This window comes from Natator depressus, chromosome 28 (assembly GCF_965152275.1).
Source record: "Natator depressus isolate rNatDep1 chromosome 28, rNatDep2.hap1, whole genome shotgun sequence".
Taxonomy (NCBI): Eukaryota; Metazoa; Chordata; order Testudines; family Cheloniidae; genus Natator; species Natator depressus.
The window spans coordinates 2,295,794-2,313,316 of NC_134261.1; the positions used below are offsets into that span (position 1 = coordinate 2,295,794).

Here is a 17,523-nt window from a genome sequence, read left to right on the forward strand (position 1 = left end):
AGTTCAGTCCTGGGCTAGTGGAAAGCTGCTCTAGCTTTGGGATGAAAAGTCTTGTGTGATTCCTGATAGTTTGAGGAAATTTCTCTGGTACAGACACTGCAGTAGGAAGTCTTTCTCTCTCAGTCTCTCCTTCTGTGTCACGTTGGCTGCACTGTCACTTCTCTCTAGCTTTGAAGCGTGTCTCCCGGTTTCCATATCTGGTTTATGGTCACTGATTCTGAATTTGTTGAAATCAGACTCAGCTTTGCACATGTTGCTCTAGTGAAGTATCTGCTAGTGTGATAGTCCTGTAGCAGCCTAACTCATTGTTTTGGATCTCTCCAGTGGTGTTCAAATTGAGAGAAATTCCAAAGCAACTTTTAAACATGATTGCAAAATGCGAAAGCGTGGGGACTGGCTGGCTCATGGTGGGGGCGGGATGGAGATTGGACTCTTCCACCTCTGGGTCATGGGTGTAGAACTGGCGTGGGTCAATGGCTGGAATTCATACCTACCTGATGCCATTCAGTTGCCCACTTGTGAAATGAATTCAGGCCAGTTCCACATTAAGATTATCACCACCGTCTGCTCTGGTGCTGGCAGCCTTGGCAGAGGCCAAATGGGCTATATGCACTGACTTTAAATCAATGTGAGTTAGGCGCCCAAATACCTTTAAAATCTAGCCCGTGTAGACTAAACTCTTGTCGTCCCCTACAAGGAATTCCCCTAACTGAGGCACACTGACGTTTACAGTGTACGAACGGGGGGGGGGGGGGGGGAAGTTTACTCCGCTGCTGCCCAGTGATAAATGAAGGACTCCATGTCTGGGGAACGCCAAGCTGGCATCTTTCACCAACCCATAAATTCGCTTGTTAACAGTTGCACATTAAAGAAAAGTATTCATGGCCAATCAGAAGGCGACTCTTCTTCATTCCCTCGCTATGAGCAGAGGGTGCCTCACTCTGGATGCTGGTGTAATTGAAACACAAATGATGACTTGCTATGGGCATTGGCATGTCCCACTGCGTTTGATTTGAGGAGCAGGGGGTGGGGGGGGGACAGTTAATTTAAAATGTTGATATTAGAGAGTTTCTGTTTCAGCTGGATGGTTAATTTGTCATGCTTCATGACAACATTGTAAGTGTCCCCAAGGTTCCTCTCTGCTGGGTGTCGCATTCGTAGTGCCGACGTTCAGGAACAGAAACATTTAGCTGTATGTCACGCTTCCGTAACCGAATGTGTTAGAAAGTCCCTTGTCACTCGGATCGAGGGAGGCTCACGGTGCTTTAGGAACCCTCATTACAAAGTGCTCCAAAATCCATGAGCCTTCATCTCTTCTTACAGCCCGGTTTCCTTTTCCTCATCTCCCTTTCCATGTGCAGCGACAATGGAATAGTCTGTTACTAATGAAGCTGTTTTGTTGTGCTCAGGGTTTACTGTTAGCTCAAAGGTCTGGGGAATGGGATAACGGGGACTTTCATATCTAGGGTACCAGTGCCAGTTTGGCTTCAGGTCGGTGGGGACTGGCTGGCTGGCTCAGGGAATGGAACACTGGGCCTTTCGTATCTAGAGCACTGGTTCCAATTTGGCCTGAGGTCAGGGTGGATGGGTTGCTTTACAAGGTCGGGGAATAGGATACAGAGGCTTTCAGCTCGAAGGCACCACTTCCAAGGTGGCTCAGTAGTGACAGATTGCTCCCATCTGGCAGCCATTCTGGGGCCCCTGTGTGAAATTATGTAGGAGTCTGAGTCCAGTTCCTAGTGCCGGCCACACGGGTAAAACCTCATCGCAACTAGCACTATTAGACATCCTCATTGGCACCTTCACAGGGAGGGCAGGGTAAAGCTCTTTGGAGAGGGGACATAAGCTTTCTTTGCCTCCAGCTCTGGGGATACACAGAGAGAATATCCTTCTTGGACTGGGTAAAAAGCCTTGTGGATGGGAGTGGCGGGAGCAATAGATGTGATACATCTCGGCCTTCGTAAGATTTTTGATTCTCATGCCTTTGTCATAAGCAAACTAGGGAAATATAGCCTAGCTGAACCTACTGCAAGGTGGGAAAACCGTACTCAGAGAGTAGTTATCAATGGTTCACAGTCAAGCTGGCCGGGGAAATCAAGTGGGATGGATCTGTCCTCTGTCTTCTGTTCAATATCTTTATAAGTGATTTGGGAATGGCACAGAGTACACTTATAAGGTTTGTAGATGATACCCAGCTGGGAGGGGTTGCAAACACTTTGGAGGACAGAATTAGAATTCAAAATGATCTTGACAAGCTAGAGAAATGGTCTGAAATAAATAGGAAGAAATTCAGTAAGGACAAATGCAAGTACTGTACTTAGGAAGGAATAATCAATTGCACAAATACAAAATGGTAAATGACTGCCTAGGAAGGAGTACTACGGAAAAGGATCTACGGTTATAGGGGATCACAAGCTAAATATAAGTTAGCAAGGTAACACTGTTGCAAAAAAAAAAAAAAAGCAAACCTCACTCTGGGATGTATTAGCAGGAGTATTGTAAGCAAGGTGTGAGAAGTAATTCTTCCGCTATAGTCAGCACCGATAAGGCCTCAGCTGCAGTTCTGGGCACCAAACTTCGGGAAAGATGTGGACAAACTGGAGAGCGTTCAGAGGAGAGCAACAAAAATGATGAAAGGTCTAGAAAACATACCTCTGAGGGGAAATTGAAAAAAAAACAGGTTTGTTTAGTCTGGAGCAGAGAAGACTGAGAGGGGGCGTCATCTACATCAAGGGTGGTTATAAAGAGGAGGGTGATAAATGGTTCTCCTTATCCACTGAGGACAGGAGAAGAAGCAATGGGCTTAAACTGTAGCAAGGGAGATTACCCTTCCAGTTAGGAAATTTTTCCTAGTTAAGCACTGAAGCAAATTACCGAGGGAATTTGTGGAATCTCTGTCATTGGAGGTTTTTAAGAACAGATTAGACAACCACCTAGAATAGGTGTTCTGGAATAATACTTAGTCCTGCCTCAATGCAGAGGACTGGACTTAGATGACCTGCTGAGGTCTCTTCCAGTCCTACATTTCTATGATTCATTCTCCAAGGGCTGTCTAGCTGACACCTTCCACTCGTGCTAAACTCACTAGTCATTAAAGGAGGGGGAAAGTGTTAAGGCTCAGAGAGGAGCCCCTTATTTTTGTGTCTTTACATTTTGTCTTCTCCAAGGAGTCAGTGCTCTCGGATCTTGTGATGGCGGGGGAGAAGGTGAGGCAGACGTGGGTGCAGTCATCATCCCAGAGGAAAAAGAGGTGGATCTGGTAGGTCAGAGGGCCCCAATGTCCTTTGTGGGCCATTGTGTCACCCATGCTGTGTTTGGGTAGCTGTGCGAGTTTGACATTCCCTTTCCGTAATATCACAAAGGATGATGCAGCCTCCATGATGGGGCTGGGGTGAGAAAGGAAGGCCGTCAAATACAAGACTTTCCTATACATGGAACTACTCATATGTTATCTTGATGTCCTGGCCAGCTTCCAGCTCAGGTGATCCCATTTTACCTCTCAAAATTCCCTGCTGCCATTGCAGTTGGATGTGGAATCCACCTTAATTTTCTGTCTTAAACTCCCTGTGGAACGGTGAAATGGCTGCCTCGTCCCCCTTCTGAGTGTTGCATTTCACGCTGCAAAGCTCTTACAGATTCGATGGCACCATAAGTGATTCTGATGATGATTACTGGCAAGGAACATTAATCCATCCTCCCCTCTCAGATCAGTCACACAGAGGGGAGGGGATGCCTTTTCTGAACTGTGTTCCAGTTTTTACCTGCCATCCGGCACCTCCCAGCCCTGATGGCTCTTCACTCAGAGCCCAGAAACAGAAAGGACAGAAGGGAGGAGGGTGCCTGCATGGCACTGAATAGAGTTTTGTCACATTAATGCAGGTAACATCTGGCTCTAAACTTTCATGCCAGATGTTACCTTAATTTGATCCTAATTTCCAAGTTTTCTTTAGATGCTCCTGGGAATGAGAAATGGAGACAAGGCTTAATGCTTGTTCTAAAAAAACCCTTCCAAACCCAAACAGCTGCTCTGCCCAGCTCCAAATTTGCTTCTTTCATTCCTTACATTTCGGCTCTTTATTGTTTCTTACCTTCTCCTCCTCAACGGGGATCAGGTTGCCTAACAGCCTAGCCCAGAAAGCTATGGAAGCTTTGTTTGTCTTTCAACTACATTGACAAATTAGCCTCTCCTATACATTCCTGAGGGGCCTCAGGGGACAGCGATTGGCTAACGAGGATTTGTAATGAGATCAGGAGGCTTTCACTTTCTGGTATCCAATCCCAGTTCAGTGCAGGTTGGTGCGGAGGAGAATCCACTCCCATCTGATGGCTATTCTCAGGCCCCCTGTGTGAAATGGGTTGGGAAGGCAGTGTCTGTATGTTTCAGTCCCGTTCCGAGAGAAGCAGGTGTTCACCTCACAGAAACCACTGTCCCATCTCTCCTCAGCTTTGCTAAAGCTGTTGCTGTCCTGTCCTCTTTCCCCAGAAACCCTGCATCCGAAGCCGGGTGGTCCTGAGTGGCCTAAGGGATGACATGTGGACAGAGGAGCATGCTGCAACCCTGGATCTCTTTCTGAAGGATGTCAGTAAGCAATTGCTCGTCGTCTACATAGATGAGTTTGCTGGACTGAAGGTTGAGCAGACCATGCCATATCAGGTTTGTTTGGCACTGTGCTGCCTAGATCCTACAAGAGTTCCCGTGGAGGGGCTGCAGTCATATCAGTTTGTGCTGTCATCCTATTGGCCTCATGAGCTAACCAGGTTTGGGACTAGTTGGTGCTTGGGGACATTCTCCCCTATGAGTTATTGCTGATCCTAATGCCCCAGCACTAGGGGGCGCTGTGCTGCAGGGGATGTTGAGGGGGAAGGGACCCTGGTGTTTCAGCATGGTGCCTTCAATGGCATGCTCATCACATTCATAAAATTAAGCGCACGCATAAATGTTTGCAGGCTCCGGGCTTTAGTTTCCTTAAAAGCCTTTTGGGAAGGATTTTGCCTGAAGCTTTTTGAAATACTAAATAAATGATGTCAGCCAATTCTCCTTTATTCACTCTTTGGCTGAAATGCTCAGGGAATTCTAACAGGTAAGAGAGGTGCACTTTTCCTTTACAGAAGCCAGGCCAGCTTATCCCTGTCATATCTTGTTCATGACTGTAATTTCCTTGCTTTGATTATGCTTCAAACCTGCGGCCCATTGCTTTAACTCCGCGTGTTGGGTGTGGGAACAACACACATTGCCCATAGATACAGTGAGGGGGCAAAGCCTGCTGCTAATTAACCTCACCCTGTCATTGGCTGCCCCTTGCAGGAGCAGAAACAACTTACCTATTTCATCCGCCATGAGAATGCAGAGATCACCGCAGAGAATTTCCAGAAGACAGTGCAATTTGGCACCGTCCGGAGACCCTACATTGATTCCCTCATGCGAATTCTCAATAGTGTCTTCCTCCCCCGCCTCTTCCGCAACACCAATTGGCCCGAGAGCATCAAGAACGAATTCTTCTCGGAAATATACCACTTCATGACCTCTCTCACAGGTAGAGTGAATAACACCTCTCCCCCTGAGCTGCCTCGCAGTGCTGCCCTCTGGTCCTCTCCACCAGGACGTCGGTACCTGGCCGGTTTCTTGTTACACAAGTTCTTGTTGGGTTGCTCTGTGCTCTCCTATTCCGGAGACGCTGATGACGTCCACAATACAAAATGGGGTGCTCGGGTGGATTTTGCACAGCGCTATTAATGATTTCCGGCCTTCAGAGGAGAATGACTTTGGCACCACTGTTGTTTGCAGTGTTGTAGCTGTATTGGTCCCGGCATATGAGAGACGCAAGGTGGGTGAAGTAATGTCTTTTGTTGGACCAAACAACAGGTCTTTCTGATGGGGAAAGAGACAAGCTTTTGAGCTCCCCAGAGCCAAAGGTACTACCTTACCCGCTTTATCTTTGTCACCACTGACCGAGGGGCAGGGTGGAATTGGTCCTTAGTGGTGAAAGGCTTCGTATCCCATTCACTGACCCTCCTTGAGCCAGCCAGTGTTCCCTGACCTGGGCTCTGATTGGAGCTGGTCCCGAGAGGTGAAAGGCCCCATGTGCCATTCTCCGACTCCTCTGAGGAAATAAAATCAGAGAAAAAGACTTCTCTTCCCCCCGCCTCCAGCCCCAAACCTAGTGCAGGAGAGAGGATTTGATTGTGTACTAGCAGCTCCATCTGTCTCTCCCTTCTCCAGATACACGTTCAAAAATGAAGGGCCGCACGGTTCTCTACATCCCTATTGAAGCCCTGACCATGAAGCCTGAAGTGGTCGTGAAGGACAAAGCACTCGTTCAGAGACTGGAAAGTGAGTAACTCCCCAGCCTGGCTCTTTGGGGGCCGTAATGCCACGTGGCCTGGGAGAGGGGAGCAATAACCAGATCAGTGTAATGGGAAAGTGGCTGGTTGGGGGGATAAACTTGACAGAGGAGCTGGGGAGAATCGCAGTGCGCGGAGTCTAAGTGAATTAACCTCCAGCAGCATATGAGCTGCATCCATCATTCCCAATCTCTGAGAGGCTTGTTGGGGCCTGAGGAGCACGGAGAATCCTTTTGCAGGGTTATTGCTTTCACTTCAGATATTCTTCAAGGAGCTGGCAACCACCAGGCAGTAAAAACTTTAAGCAGAGGCAAGACCAGCCGGGGCGGCTCAGTGGTGGGACTCTGCATCCCCCAGAAACTGGGGACACACTCGCTACACTGTCCTCAGGTACCTCTCTGGGGAATCAGGGCATAAAGAGGGCCTTGATTTCATGACCTTGGAGGATGTGAGGCTGATTGGGGTCAGTCCAGGCCCTGCCATGTGGGAGAAACTGGGAGGGGAAAGTGCTGTGTTTATTCATGACCTGTGCTGTTAAAATATCTTTTCTGGGTTTGACTTGTGGCAAAGGGATGCCTGACTGGTCCCCAGCCAGAACGGTGGGGGGGGAAGGGTTGGTAAAGCTAGAAAAATTGGGGAGCGCTGGAAAAAGATCACCCAAAGAGAGCAGGAGATCAAATGCCTTTGATCTCCATCAGCGGTCCACCTTCCGGGCCCCCATAGGCCTCGCTCTCTCCACACAGGTTAGCCGTAGGCGCACGCCAACTGTCCGGTCCTCTGAGCATCCCTCTGGAGTGCCCAGCATCTGTTCACTGAACGCTTACAGAGCTCTCAGGTTTGCTACTCCTAAAGGAATTGCTCACACCAGCCTGGAATAGTCAACGCGGGATCTCCAGTCTGCTTCACACACACCACTTAGATATGTTTATCGTGAAATCAAGAATAAGTTTATGATCAAAGAACAGAGATGCAAATGAGAGAAAGTAAGAATACTGGAAATGAATGGTTACATATATAAAACCATAACACAGCTTTCGGTGCATACATTTAACTTCTGAGATATTCCCCTCTTTCTTGGAGGGTAGTTTACCCCAAGCCCTCTTCCTAGAATTTTTAGCCAAGCCTCCAACCCAAGTAAACTCCAACTTTACTTCTTCAGTTGGGGTTTAACTGCACCCCATTTGTACTAAACCAGACCTTTTGGTCTTCACTTGAAGAACAGGGTGTCTCCCCCACACTGTTTTTCTTCTCAAGTCTCCACTGGCTCGTCATTAGCATTTGACCCAGTATGCTAATCGACTTCACTTGTTGGTTTCATACACAATGCTCCCTGCCCCACTAGGAGATAAGTGTCTCCTACCTGCTGGGGGAAATGTGTCTCCAGGCAGGCTACCTTTGGGTGACCTGCCTTTAACTCACAAGACCTAGAGAACATAATTTTCAAGCATATGTACATAACTCCTCACAGATTTGCCATGCATACCTCTCCCAGTGGTGACGCTAGCCAGTGCAACACAGGCTTTCATTAGAGACCTTCCCTGACATTCTGTGGTGAAGCCAGGGGATCTCTGTACCCCTATGGACCCCTCTGCCAGTTGGCATCAAGAGATCCCTGGGTCATGATGGTTATTTATTAAGCACCAGCACTGCACTTGCAATTGGATCAGCTTACCATTATGCCTAGAGTGACCAGATGTCCCGTTTTTAAAGGGACAGTCCCGTTTTTGGGGACTTTTTCTTATATAGGCGCCTATTACCCCCCCGTCCCATTTTTTCACAGTTGCTATTTGTCACCCTAATTATGCCTGTGTGGCGTCCCAGTGAAATGAATCGGGCTCCACCCGAGCGCAGAGGTCTCTCTGCACGGATCAGATTGCTGGCTCAGGGCCCTAGAGGAAAGCCAGGAAATGACAGTCTAAGCCCCCAGTCCATGTGTGTTCAGTTTTACACGCGTCACTTCATTCACACGAGTAGTCCATTTATTTAGTTAGGATATTTACTCACACGTGAAGATTTGCTGGCTCAAGTGCTACCCCCGACACACAGAAAAATACAGCAGCTAGAACAATGGAACCGTGATCCCCGGTGGGGGCCTGTAGGCACTACTCTGATTGAAATAATAATAATTAATAACGTCCAGTTAATTATAATGTTGCAGCTGCTATATAAAGAGAGCACGTACACCCTCTATCCCCCACAAAAACCGTTCTCTTCCAGCACTGGCTGTTAGACTGCGTATCCCCCCAGTCTAAACTGTAAAAAGCAAGAAAAAAGCAGTTAAGTGATTCCGCTCCCCATCTGCATGGCTCTCGTCAGCTCCCCTTCTCGCCCTGATCTCCCTCCCTCCCACAGCCCATGTACCTCCACCCTTATCCCGAGCAACCCGCAGGCAGCCGTAACGCCAGCCAGGCTCATTTATTATATATCTCCATGGGTTTTGATGATCAGTCTAGGGTGGGCGTAGCTTTCCTCACGTACATTGTATGTAGTGCTTTACCTGGCTCTGTATTAGGGCCTGTCTACAGTATCTGTAGTGTCACGGCAACGACACAGCAGTTGCGCTGTTGTAGTGCAGACGCTACCTATGCTGAGGGAAGAGACCTCCAGTGAAACTGAGCAGTAACCTATTGGGCACTGTATGTACACAACGTGTAATTCAACTGTGGAACTCACTGCCACAGTAGCTCATTGGGTCCATTATGTTTTGCTGAATTTAAAAAGGATTTGACATTTCTGTGGCTAACGAGAACCTCTACAGTTACATTAAAAAGCATAAAAAATATATGAGAGCTACACAATCTCAGGTTTCAGGACACAGAAACTTCCTCTATGGGGAGATTTTTGCATCTTCCTCTGTAGCATCCGATATTGGCCTGTCAGAGACAGGATACTGAGCTTGAGGGGCTTGTTTTGAGTCTTCTGTTACTGTATACGCAAATTCAATGGAATGGATCACTCAGGATGAGTAAAAAGCTGTAGATTGAATTATTTATGCAACAGTTCTTGATTATAAGTAATAAAGCGAAAACTATGCTAGGACTTGGCTCGTCCGTGGCTAAATTCTGCTATTGTTCCTAATGCAAGTGGTGCCAGGGAAGTGAACAGGACTTCTTGTCTGGTCAAGGTGGGCCCCATTTGCAGATATGTGCGTCCCGAGATACCCTGCATCTTTCTTTTAGTCAAAAGAATTGAGTTCGGGTAGAGGGGGCTGATTTCTCATTGATTCCATCTCAATGCTAATGTTATAAAAATCAAGAAAACGTTTAATCTGAGGTTTCACAGAACCTTTTTTCCTTTTACAAAAGTTAAATATGTCCCTGAAAAGTGTCCCCTTCCCAGGTTTCTTTTGAACCATGAACAACCTCCCATTGCTCAGGAGTGGACATGAATGGCCCATAATGAACAGGCTGTGTGTTCCACAAAACCCAGCACTGTCCCCACTAAAATCCTAGCAGGACCAGCTATTATGCATGACAGTATGTGTCTGGGTGAAACATCCAATCGGACACCTTGGGGTAGTCTCCATTAAGGCTACTTCTCAGCTGTTATCAAGTCCTTAGCTATTCTAATGGCTGGGCTGCATGATCATCTTACACCTATAATTTGGTGCCGAGATTGCTGCTCTCATGCTGTGCTCCTAACTCTTAGATTGGTGCACTGTGACTATTAGCATCTTCCATTCTGTGGAGCAGGGGGGAAGCCACAAGCTTAGTTAATTGAGTTCAGATCAACTTTTTCCTTCTGCTGCCATCCGGTCAGTTACTTGGGTTACTTCCTAGTTCAGTGCACTAATGTATCTGGCAACTTTCGGATCTCTGCCTGGGGTGCAGAGAATCTCCTCTGGGGTTCACCCATGTAGGTCCCCCCATCTTTGCGATATCCCAGAACACTCTTTGATGTGATGTACTCAGGAACTAACAGACACAGGTAACAACATTGTTAAAGGTTTCAGAGGGGTAGCCCTGTTAGTCTGTATCAGCAAAAAGAATGAGGAGGACTTGTGGCACCTAGAGACTAACAAATTTATTTGGGCATAAGCTTTTGTGGGCTGGAAACAGCAGCCAAAGTCTCCTCTTAAAGAGCAGGGATGGCAAGTCATTCGGGAAGCCAACAGAGCAGCACCTTACAGAGGGGAGCTTTGGGACCAACATGGGCCACAGGAATTCAAACCACCCTGCTCAGCTTTCCGCAGCTGCACCTGGGGTGTAGAGGAGCTGGTTAAGGCAGTTTCTGTCTGTTTTACAGTCTGGTTTTGATCACAACAGTGATACTAGAATATCACTCCCCCCCAGCTTTGCTCCCTGGGCATTTATGAATCACATTGGATCTACATTCTTGACACTAATGAAAAATTTAGCTTCACAACCTGCCTCTGAATTAGGGAAATATCATTGCCTGCAATTCGCAGAGAGGGAAACAGAAGGCCAGAGAGCTAACATGGATTAGAACGCAGGAGTCCTGAATTTTAGTCCCTGTTTCTAATCACCGGGTTGCGTTCCCCTCCCAGAGCTGCAAACAGAACCCCGGAGTCCAGACTCCCCGTTCCTTTGCTCTAACCACGTTCCACCGGGGGCCGTTATTCAGCACCACATGCTCTGCAGTGGAATGTACCCATCATGCCGGTGCGGAGAAACTGAGAGAGGAAAATCCTCAACCAGTAACCTTGACTGCTTCTCACGCCCTGTCAGGCAGGACTGGACACTAAAGCCCAGAGCCTGAAAGCTATTTGGCACCCATTAAAATCAGCGGTGTCTAAACCCCTAACTCCTTTGGCCTTGTCTGACTTTTTGTTCCAGCTTCCATGATCCACTGGACTCGCCAGATCAAGGAGGTGCTGAGAGCGCAGGAGGCGGTGGAGAGCAGGGAGAGCACGGGGCCGCTGGAGGAGATTGAGTTCTGGAGGAACCGCTGCACCGACCTGTCCGAGATCAGCAAACAGCTCTGCAGGCAGGGAGTGACGCACATCGAGTCCATCCTGGTGCTCTCCAAGTCCTCCTATGTGGCACCCTTCCAAAGGCTTGCCAGACAGATACAGGTAGGGGTGGAGACAGGGCAAGGCTGAGCAGGGAGCCCTGGGAGAAGTGGGTCCCCCTTTGGCCTCCCTGTTGTAAAAACTTGTGCCGAATGTTGGCTTCCAGGGCTCATGAAAGGGAGGGGATCCCTACAGTAACCCCAATCTGTACATGCACTGCTACTGTTCCAGTCTGGGGCTCTGCCGATGCCCCTCGAGCCCCGGTGAGGGAATGCAGTTTTACTTTGGTGCAGGAACCAAAAAGGCCTTAAGAGTCTAACCTGGGCCTTGGAGCCCTGCAGCCGAGCGTCCTGCTTTCACAGGGAGCCTAATAGACTCTGAGTCACCTTGTTCCTCAGGATTAGACTGCCTGCTAGAAACCCGGATGAGATGAGCCCTTGGATTTTCACTTTGGGGTCTGAGTTTCTTCTCTCCCCCTGGTGATTGCTTTGCAGGACGGGTCTGAGCAAGCGCAATCGAACCTCCGATTCCTTTCCATCCTGAAAGAGCCGTTCCAGGAGCTGTCCACACTGCGGCCCAAAGACATCCCTGACAAGCTTCCCCACCTCATCAGCCTGGTCCGCATCATATGGGTCAACTCCCCATACTACAATACCAGAGAGAGAATCACAGCCCTCTTCCGAAAGGTGGGGGGCTAGTGGGTTAGAGCAAGGGGGGGCTGGGAGCCAGGACTCCTGGGTTCTCTCCCCGGCTCTGGGAGGGGAGTTGGGTTTAGTGGTTAGATCAGTGGACTGGGAGTCAGGACTCCTGGGTTCTATTTCCAGCGCTGGGAGGAGAGTGGGGTCTACTTGGTTAGAGCTGGGATGCGATAAAGCCCACTGAGGGACTCTTCTGGCCTTGAACTTTACCAAGCTCTCTGCCTCAGTTATGTCTGGTGGCAGCGAGTTCCTCAGGTTAATTATCCTCTGCCCAAAATAATTTCTTCCTATCACTCTGATGTGTGTTGCCATTGAACTTCATGGAGAGCTAGACTCTATTGCTAAGAAAATTGTTGCCCAGGAACAGTCTTTGTTTACTTTAAGAGGCCAAGGCAGAGCTGTGCTGACCCTTGAGTCTTTTCTCCTTAGATGAGCAGTAAAATTATCCAGATGTGTTGCCAAGACATTTCCCTGGACCGGATTTTTGAGGGTTACGTGGTATCCAGCAGACAGTCTCTCCACGACTGTATCTCGTGTATGAACGCATGGAAGGATTGTTACCTGTATGCAGCTCAGATGCACAACAGGTGGGCAGTGGGGCAGCTCAGCGTCTGTGCCCTGCAGAACAAGCGGGAGGATGTAAAGGGAATGCAGCAGCTGGTGAAAGAGCCCAGATTAGCTACTCCTCTGTATAGCCCCAAAATGGGGATGACCTGGGTATTGGCAGGATGGTCTTCCCCCTCCCTGCTTCAGCCCTGCTGTCAGACCCCTCTGGGGAGGAGGAAGGAGTTCGGTCTGTGTGCCCTGTTCAGTTCTTGGTACCTTTGCCCAGACTGCCAAACGGTGGGCCAGAGACATCCAGCCCACTAGGGACAAACTGGAACATGCTCGGTGGCTGGGAGACGGGAATGAGTGGAACCAGTGAGCCGGATGGGAAAGGCCCTGTGTCCCAGTCCCCTAAACCAGCCAGTCCCTTCTGCCTGGCTCCAGCCTGATTCCCTTCCCTGATTCTCCTGAGCTGTAAAAACCATAATCTATCATTATGATTAGGGATGTCAGGTTTAAGTGGGTGCCTGGTCCTTGACAATTAAATCTAAGTGTTACTTGTCTGCTTCAGATTCAGATTTGTAGAGCTGGATCAATATTTTATAAGACAAAGACATTAACGGGCTAGCCAGGCAAATACAGCTGAGTGGGGATTATGTACTTGAGCTTTGCTCTCAGGGTCTGTGATCTCCCCAGAGCTCCTGGATAGGATAATCCCCCCCGTGTCTTCCTACAGCCCTGTCTCCCTGTCAGTGGGAAGAGATTCTGGGGCATCTCAAAGGCTGTGAGCTCTTCCAGTCTTTCCTGGGGCTCTCTTGGGAGGGGGAGCAGAGAGAGGGTCTGCAGGCTTGATGTGCCCTTTGGGGGCTGATCATCAATTCAAATAACGTGCATTTGTGAAATCCTGCCCTGGGATTCATGTCCGAGACCCCAGAACCTGAGGTCTGTGAGCAAGGAAACTCTGGGTGATGTTCCTATCCCTTGTGCCAGCAGGGCACTGCCTTCTGTCCCCAGAGCTGTGCTCTACCTTTTCTGCAAGGCCTGGACGATAAACATGCGGCTGACTCTGCGAAGCAACGGAGCTAACATGCCCACCTAGGAGAGTCTACTCCCCATCTCGGTGCCTGCCTCTGAGGCGGCCGTTGGGCACGACAAACATTTTCTCCTTCCGCACTTCTAACAGGCTCTCCGGGAAAGGCTGGGTCCTGGACCAGACTAGCATCTTTGCCCAAGTGGATGCCTTTGTTCAGCGCTGCAAAGACCTCCTGGAGGTACGTGGAAGTGGCACGTGATTCCCCCTTCGCAGTGACAGGACTAGGACATGGCCTGGCATTGCCCTGCGGGATGATACTCTCACTGCGGCATTGGCACCCTGGCATCGTTGTGAGAGAAGGCTGCATCTCAGCCTCACAATTATTGGTGTCCATTTACTTCGAGCCAACGGCTGCTCTCAGGTGCACCAGGACAAATCCATCTGTTTCCGTGACAGAGCAGTTTGGTGCTCAGCGTTTTGTACCGTGCCTGAGACAAGCAGCAGGTGCTCTGTAGTGATCGTTAACAGCTCAGTGCCTGGCATCAAACACTCCCCACACCGAAAGCACAATAGCGTTCAGCCCAATGTGCTGTGGGGAGCTGCGCGGGCGGTACACAGCCCTATGTGACAGTGGGGAGCCCCACCAAGGAGGTAGACAGCCCTGGGTGGTGGGAACGCAGCCTTCTGCATCAGCTGGAGTTTTCAGAGTGTCTGATCGTCCCTGCCGCTCCAGGTAGATTTCGTTACAGTGCCCATTCTGGTGGCGATGTGTGGAGAACTGGCAGATGCTCCTTCCCCGCAACGCATGCAACGTCGTCACATCATGCCATGCTGCCCTGCGTGCAGTCAGGGCTCCGGCACTGTTCTGCAGACCCAGGCTGCTGGGGTGCAGGCAGCCCCAGGTCAGCTGTGCGCTTGTCTACACGTCAAACTCTGCAGCAGTGCTACCTACGCTGATGGGAGGGGTTCTCCAGTGGGTGCAGGCACGCCCCCTCACGGAGAGCTGGTAGCTAGGTGGAAGGGAGAATTCTGTCTACACTGGGCTTAGGTTGGTTTAATTCCGGTGCTCAGAGGTGTGGTTTTTCACACCTCTGAGTGACCTATGGACCTAATTTCCTAGTGAAGACCAGGCCTGTGACTTTACACTGTAAGATCTTTGGGACAGGGACTGTCTTTTTTTGTTCTGTGGCTGCACAGCACCTAAGCACAATGGGGTCCTAGGACGTGCTCGGGGCTCCTAGGTGCTAGGACAGGACCAGTAAATGAGTAGCTAAAAGCCCGTGCTGTCACATGGGTGTGGCAGTTGGGCCAAGTAATCCACCATGTGTCTCATACAGCCAGTTAAATTGTTTCATACAAATCAGCTGTAAAGTAAGGATGGTGGTTGAATCATAGAATCGTAGGACTGGAAGGGACCTGGAGAGGTCCTCTAGTCCGGTCCCCTGCACTCAAGACGGGAGTATGTAATAACTAGACCTTCCCTGACAGATGTTTGGTTGAGTTACCTCTGATACCATGGACTCTTGGCATGGCGTAGATACATGCCTTGCTTTGTGTGGGTGTAATTCGTAAAGTCAGAATAGCTGGGACTTTAAAAATTGGGCGGTAACAGATGGCAAAACCCAGTGATGACTGAACCTGGCGATATTCTGACCAGAAAGAGCCCCCAGGCATGCTTGTAGGTGTTTGCATCACTCCTCACTGACTCAACACACAGACGGGTGACAGCCCTGGGGTCTTATTATACAGATAACAATATCAACCTCAGGGTGGGTGGCTGCCCTGCCAAGATGGGGCGGGGTTGAACTACATCTCCCAGCGGCCACTAAGTGCTCCCACAGCCTAGAAATGTGTCCGCTGAGGCAGCCGGTCAGTGAGGGTGAAGGTGGGATTCAGGCAGAGCAATGGGAAGACAAACCCAATAACGCTGCGGTGCACTGGCCAATAGGTTTGCGACTGCCAGCAGCACTTTGCCCGCTGGGAGGATGGGAAGCAGACCCCACTGCCCTGTTTCTTTGGGCACCGGGGTCCCCAGATGACCCGGAACCTGCTGGAGATAGAGGAGACCTTTCAGAAGCACCTGCACACCCTGCGGAACATGAAGGGTGGGATCCTGGACGTGAAGAACACATTCTGGCATGAGGATTTTAACCGGTGAGAAGGGCCCTCTGTTCGCAGGGCCTGGTGGCAGAGTCTTCCCCCGCTGACAGCTGGGCATGGGTGTCAGCCCAGTGTGCTCCCTTCCTCTGCTGAGACTGCTAAGGATGGTGCCAGCTGCATGGGTCAGGCCTGGACTATGAGCATTGGCAGGGACCTGAGCTGGCAGTGATGGATTGGCCCCGTTTCCTACCTCCGGGGCCAGCAGTGGAAGAAAGGGGCTGTGCAATCAGCTCTGTGTCACAGAGGCACTCCCTCCGTATTGTCAGGTAGAGAGGGCAGGAGGTTACAGATGGATCTGCTGTCACAGAGCAAGGGATGGTGAATGAGAGTGGAGAGAGTCAACTCCTGGGTGGGGGTGGTATGTTGCAGGGGGTGACTGTCCCTCTTGTTCCCTGCTGTCAGCTTCCGGGAAGAGGGGAGACTGTGAGTGGTAGGCATGGTTGGAAACGTGGAGACATTGCCTGTTGAGGGGTGTGTGGGGGGGATACAAGAGCTGTCACTAAGTCCTGGCCAATTGGGGCTCCCTGCTCCTAGCCAGTAGTGTTGTCCCAGCAAGGTGGTGGCGAGTTTGTGCCTCTGTTTGCTGTCCTACAACACCTCTTCCCTTCTTGTTGCAAACCCCCCCCGCCCTGTGACACAGTTTCCGCTCTGGTGTCAAAGACCTGGAGGTGATGACCCAAAACCTGATCACCTCAGCCTTCGAGACTGTAAGGGATGTGGAGCGTGGCGTGGAGATCCAGGACATTTTCCATCACCTGTCCACACGAGAGGTATGGGGCTGGTGCCAGGGCAGCGGGGCAGGACCCTGTCAGAGCAGCGTGTCCCGAAGACCATTAACCTTTCCAGACACAGATGCCAAACTCCTAGCCAGCTATTGACTGGATAGCTGGGAAGTTTGGAAGCTCCTGGAATGGGGGAGCAAGGGGCAGCTCCAAGATTGGGGTGTCAGTGGGGAACAGCCTCTGGACCAGGTGGTTCTGAGTGGGGGCAGTTCTCAGACATGGCAGTCAGGGGGTACACGCTCCTAGACTGGCTTGTTGTGAGGTGTGGGAGGGCTGTTCCCAGACTGGTTAGCTGGGCAGTACGGGGGTGTTGACAGCCCCCAGGTTATGTCAACGAGTGCATCCCCCAGATGAAGTGGGGAGACCAGCCCCTGGATGGGCAGTGGGTTGCTGGTGCAGCTGCTGCATTGCATGGGCTCAGCTGGCCTCTTTCCTCCCCTAGGCCATCAAGCGCACCTTTGACAAGAAAGCCGTGGATGTCTACATGCTGTTCAACAGAGAGCTCGCCCTGGTCAACAGAGAGCTGAGCAAGAAGCTGCCATTCCTGCCGGCACACATGTGCCATTATGCGGGCCTGGCGCACTGGCTGCGGGCTCTGCGCCGGCGCATCGACAGACCCCTAAAGGTGAGTATCCCACATCCATGGCAAGACCCCGTTCCAGCGTCCATCTCTCCCTGTCTCATGCCGCCATGTCAGGGGCCCTTTCTATCTCTGTCGAATGGGACAGAGCTCTCCTTGGGGGCCTGTTAGCACTGCCCCATAGTCAGCTGCAGAGGTGGCTCTTGGAGAGACATAAGAAAGCTCCTTCACCCCAAAGTCTGCCTGTCAGAGAGAGAGGGCAGGACTGACAACCCAGCCGACTCCTGGGCACTAGTTAGACCAATGTACCCGTCTCGCCCAGTAGCCCTGCCTTCCTGATGCATCGGGTCAGATCACTGGTCCGTGTAGTGTGCTATCCCTGCCCTCACACAGCACCGACCCAGACAAAT

At 50.4% G+C, this 17,523-nt stretch overlaps 1 protein-coding gene across 1 annotated transcript in view; it reads left to right on the forward strand.

Moving 5' to 3' along the window:
- DNAH2 (dynein axonemal heavy chain 2) overlaps positions 1-17,523 on the forward strand; it is a 110,010-nt gene that overhangs the window by 6,230 nt on the left and 86,257 nt on the right. The window contains exons 3-13 of the mRNA XM_074941231.1: positions 3,168-3,259; positions 4,484-4,654; positions 5,306-5,534; positions 6,221-6,331; positions 11,139-11,377; positions 11,809-12,000; positions 12,442-12,599; positions 13,742-13,829; positions 15,540-15,745; positions 16,392-16,521; positions 16,976-17,158. Of these exons, the coding sequence (XP_074797332.1) occupies positions 3,168-3,259; positions 4,484-4,654; positions 5,306-5,534; positions 6,221-6,331; positions 11,139-11,377; positions 11,809-12,000; positions 12,442-12,599; positions 13,742-13,829; positions 15,540-15,745; positions 16,392-16,521; positions 16,976-17,158 (1,799 nt within the window). The remainder of the gene's footprint in view (positions 1-3,167; positions 3,260-4,483; positions 4,655-5,305; positions 5,535-6,220; positions 6,332-11,138; positions 11,378-11,808; positions 12,001-12,441; positions 12,600-13,741; positions 13,830-15,539; positions 15,746-16,391; positions 16,522-16,975; positions 17,159-17,523) is intronic.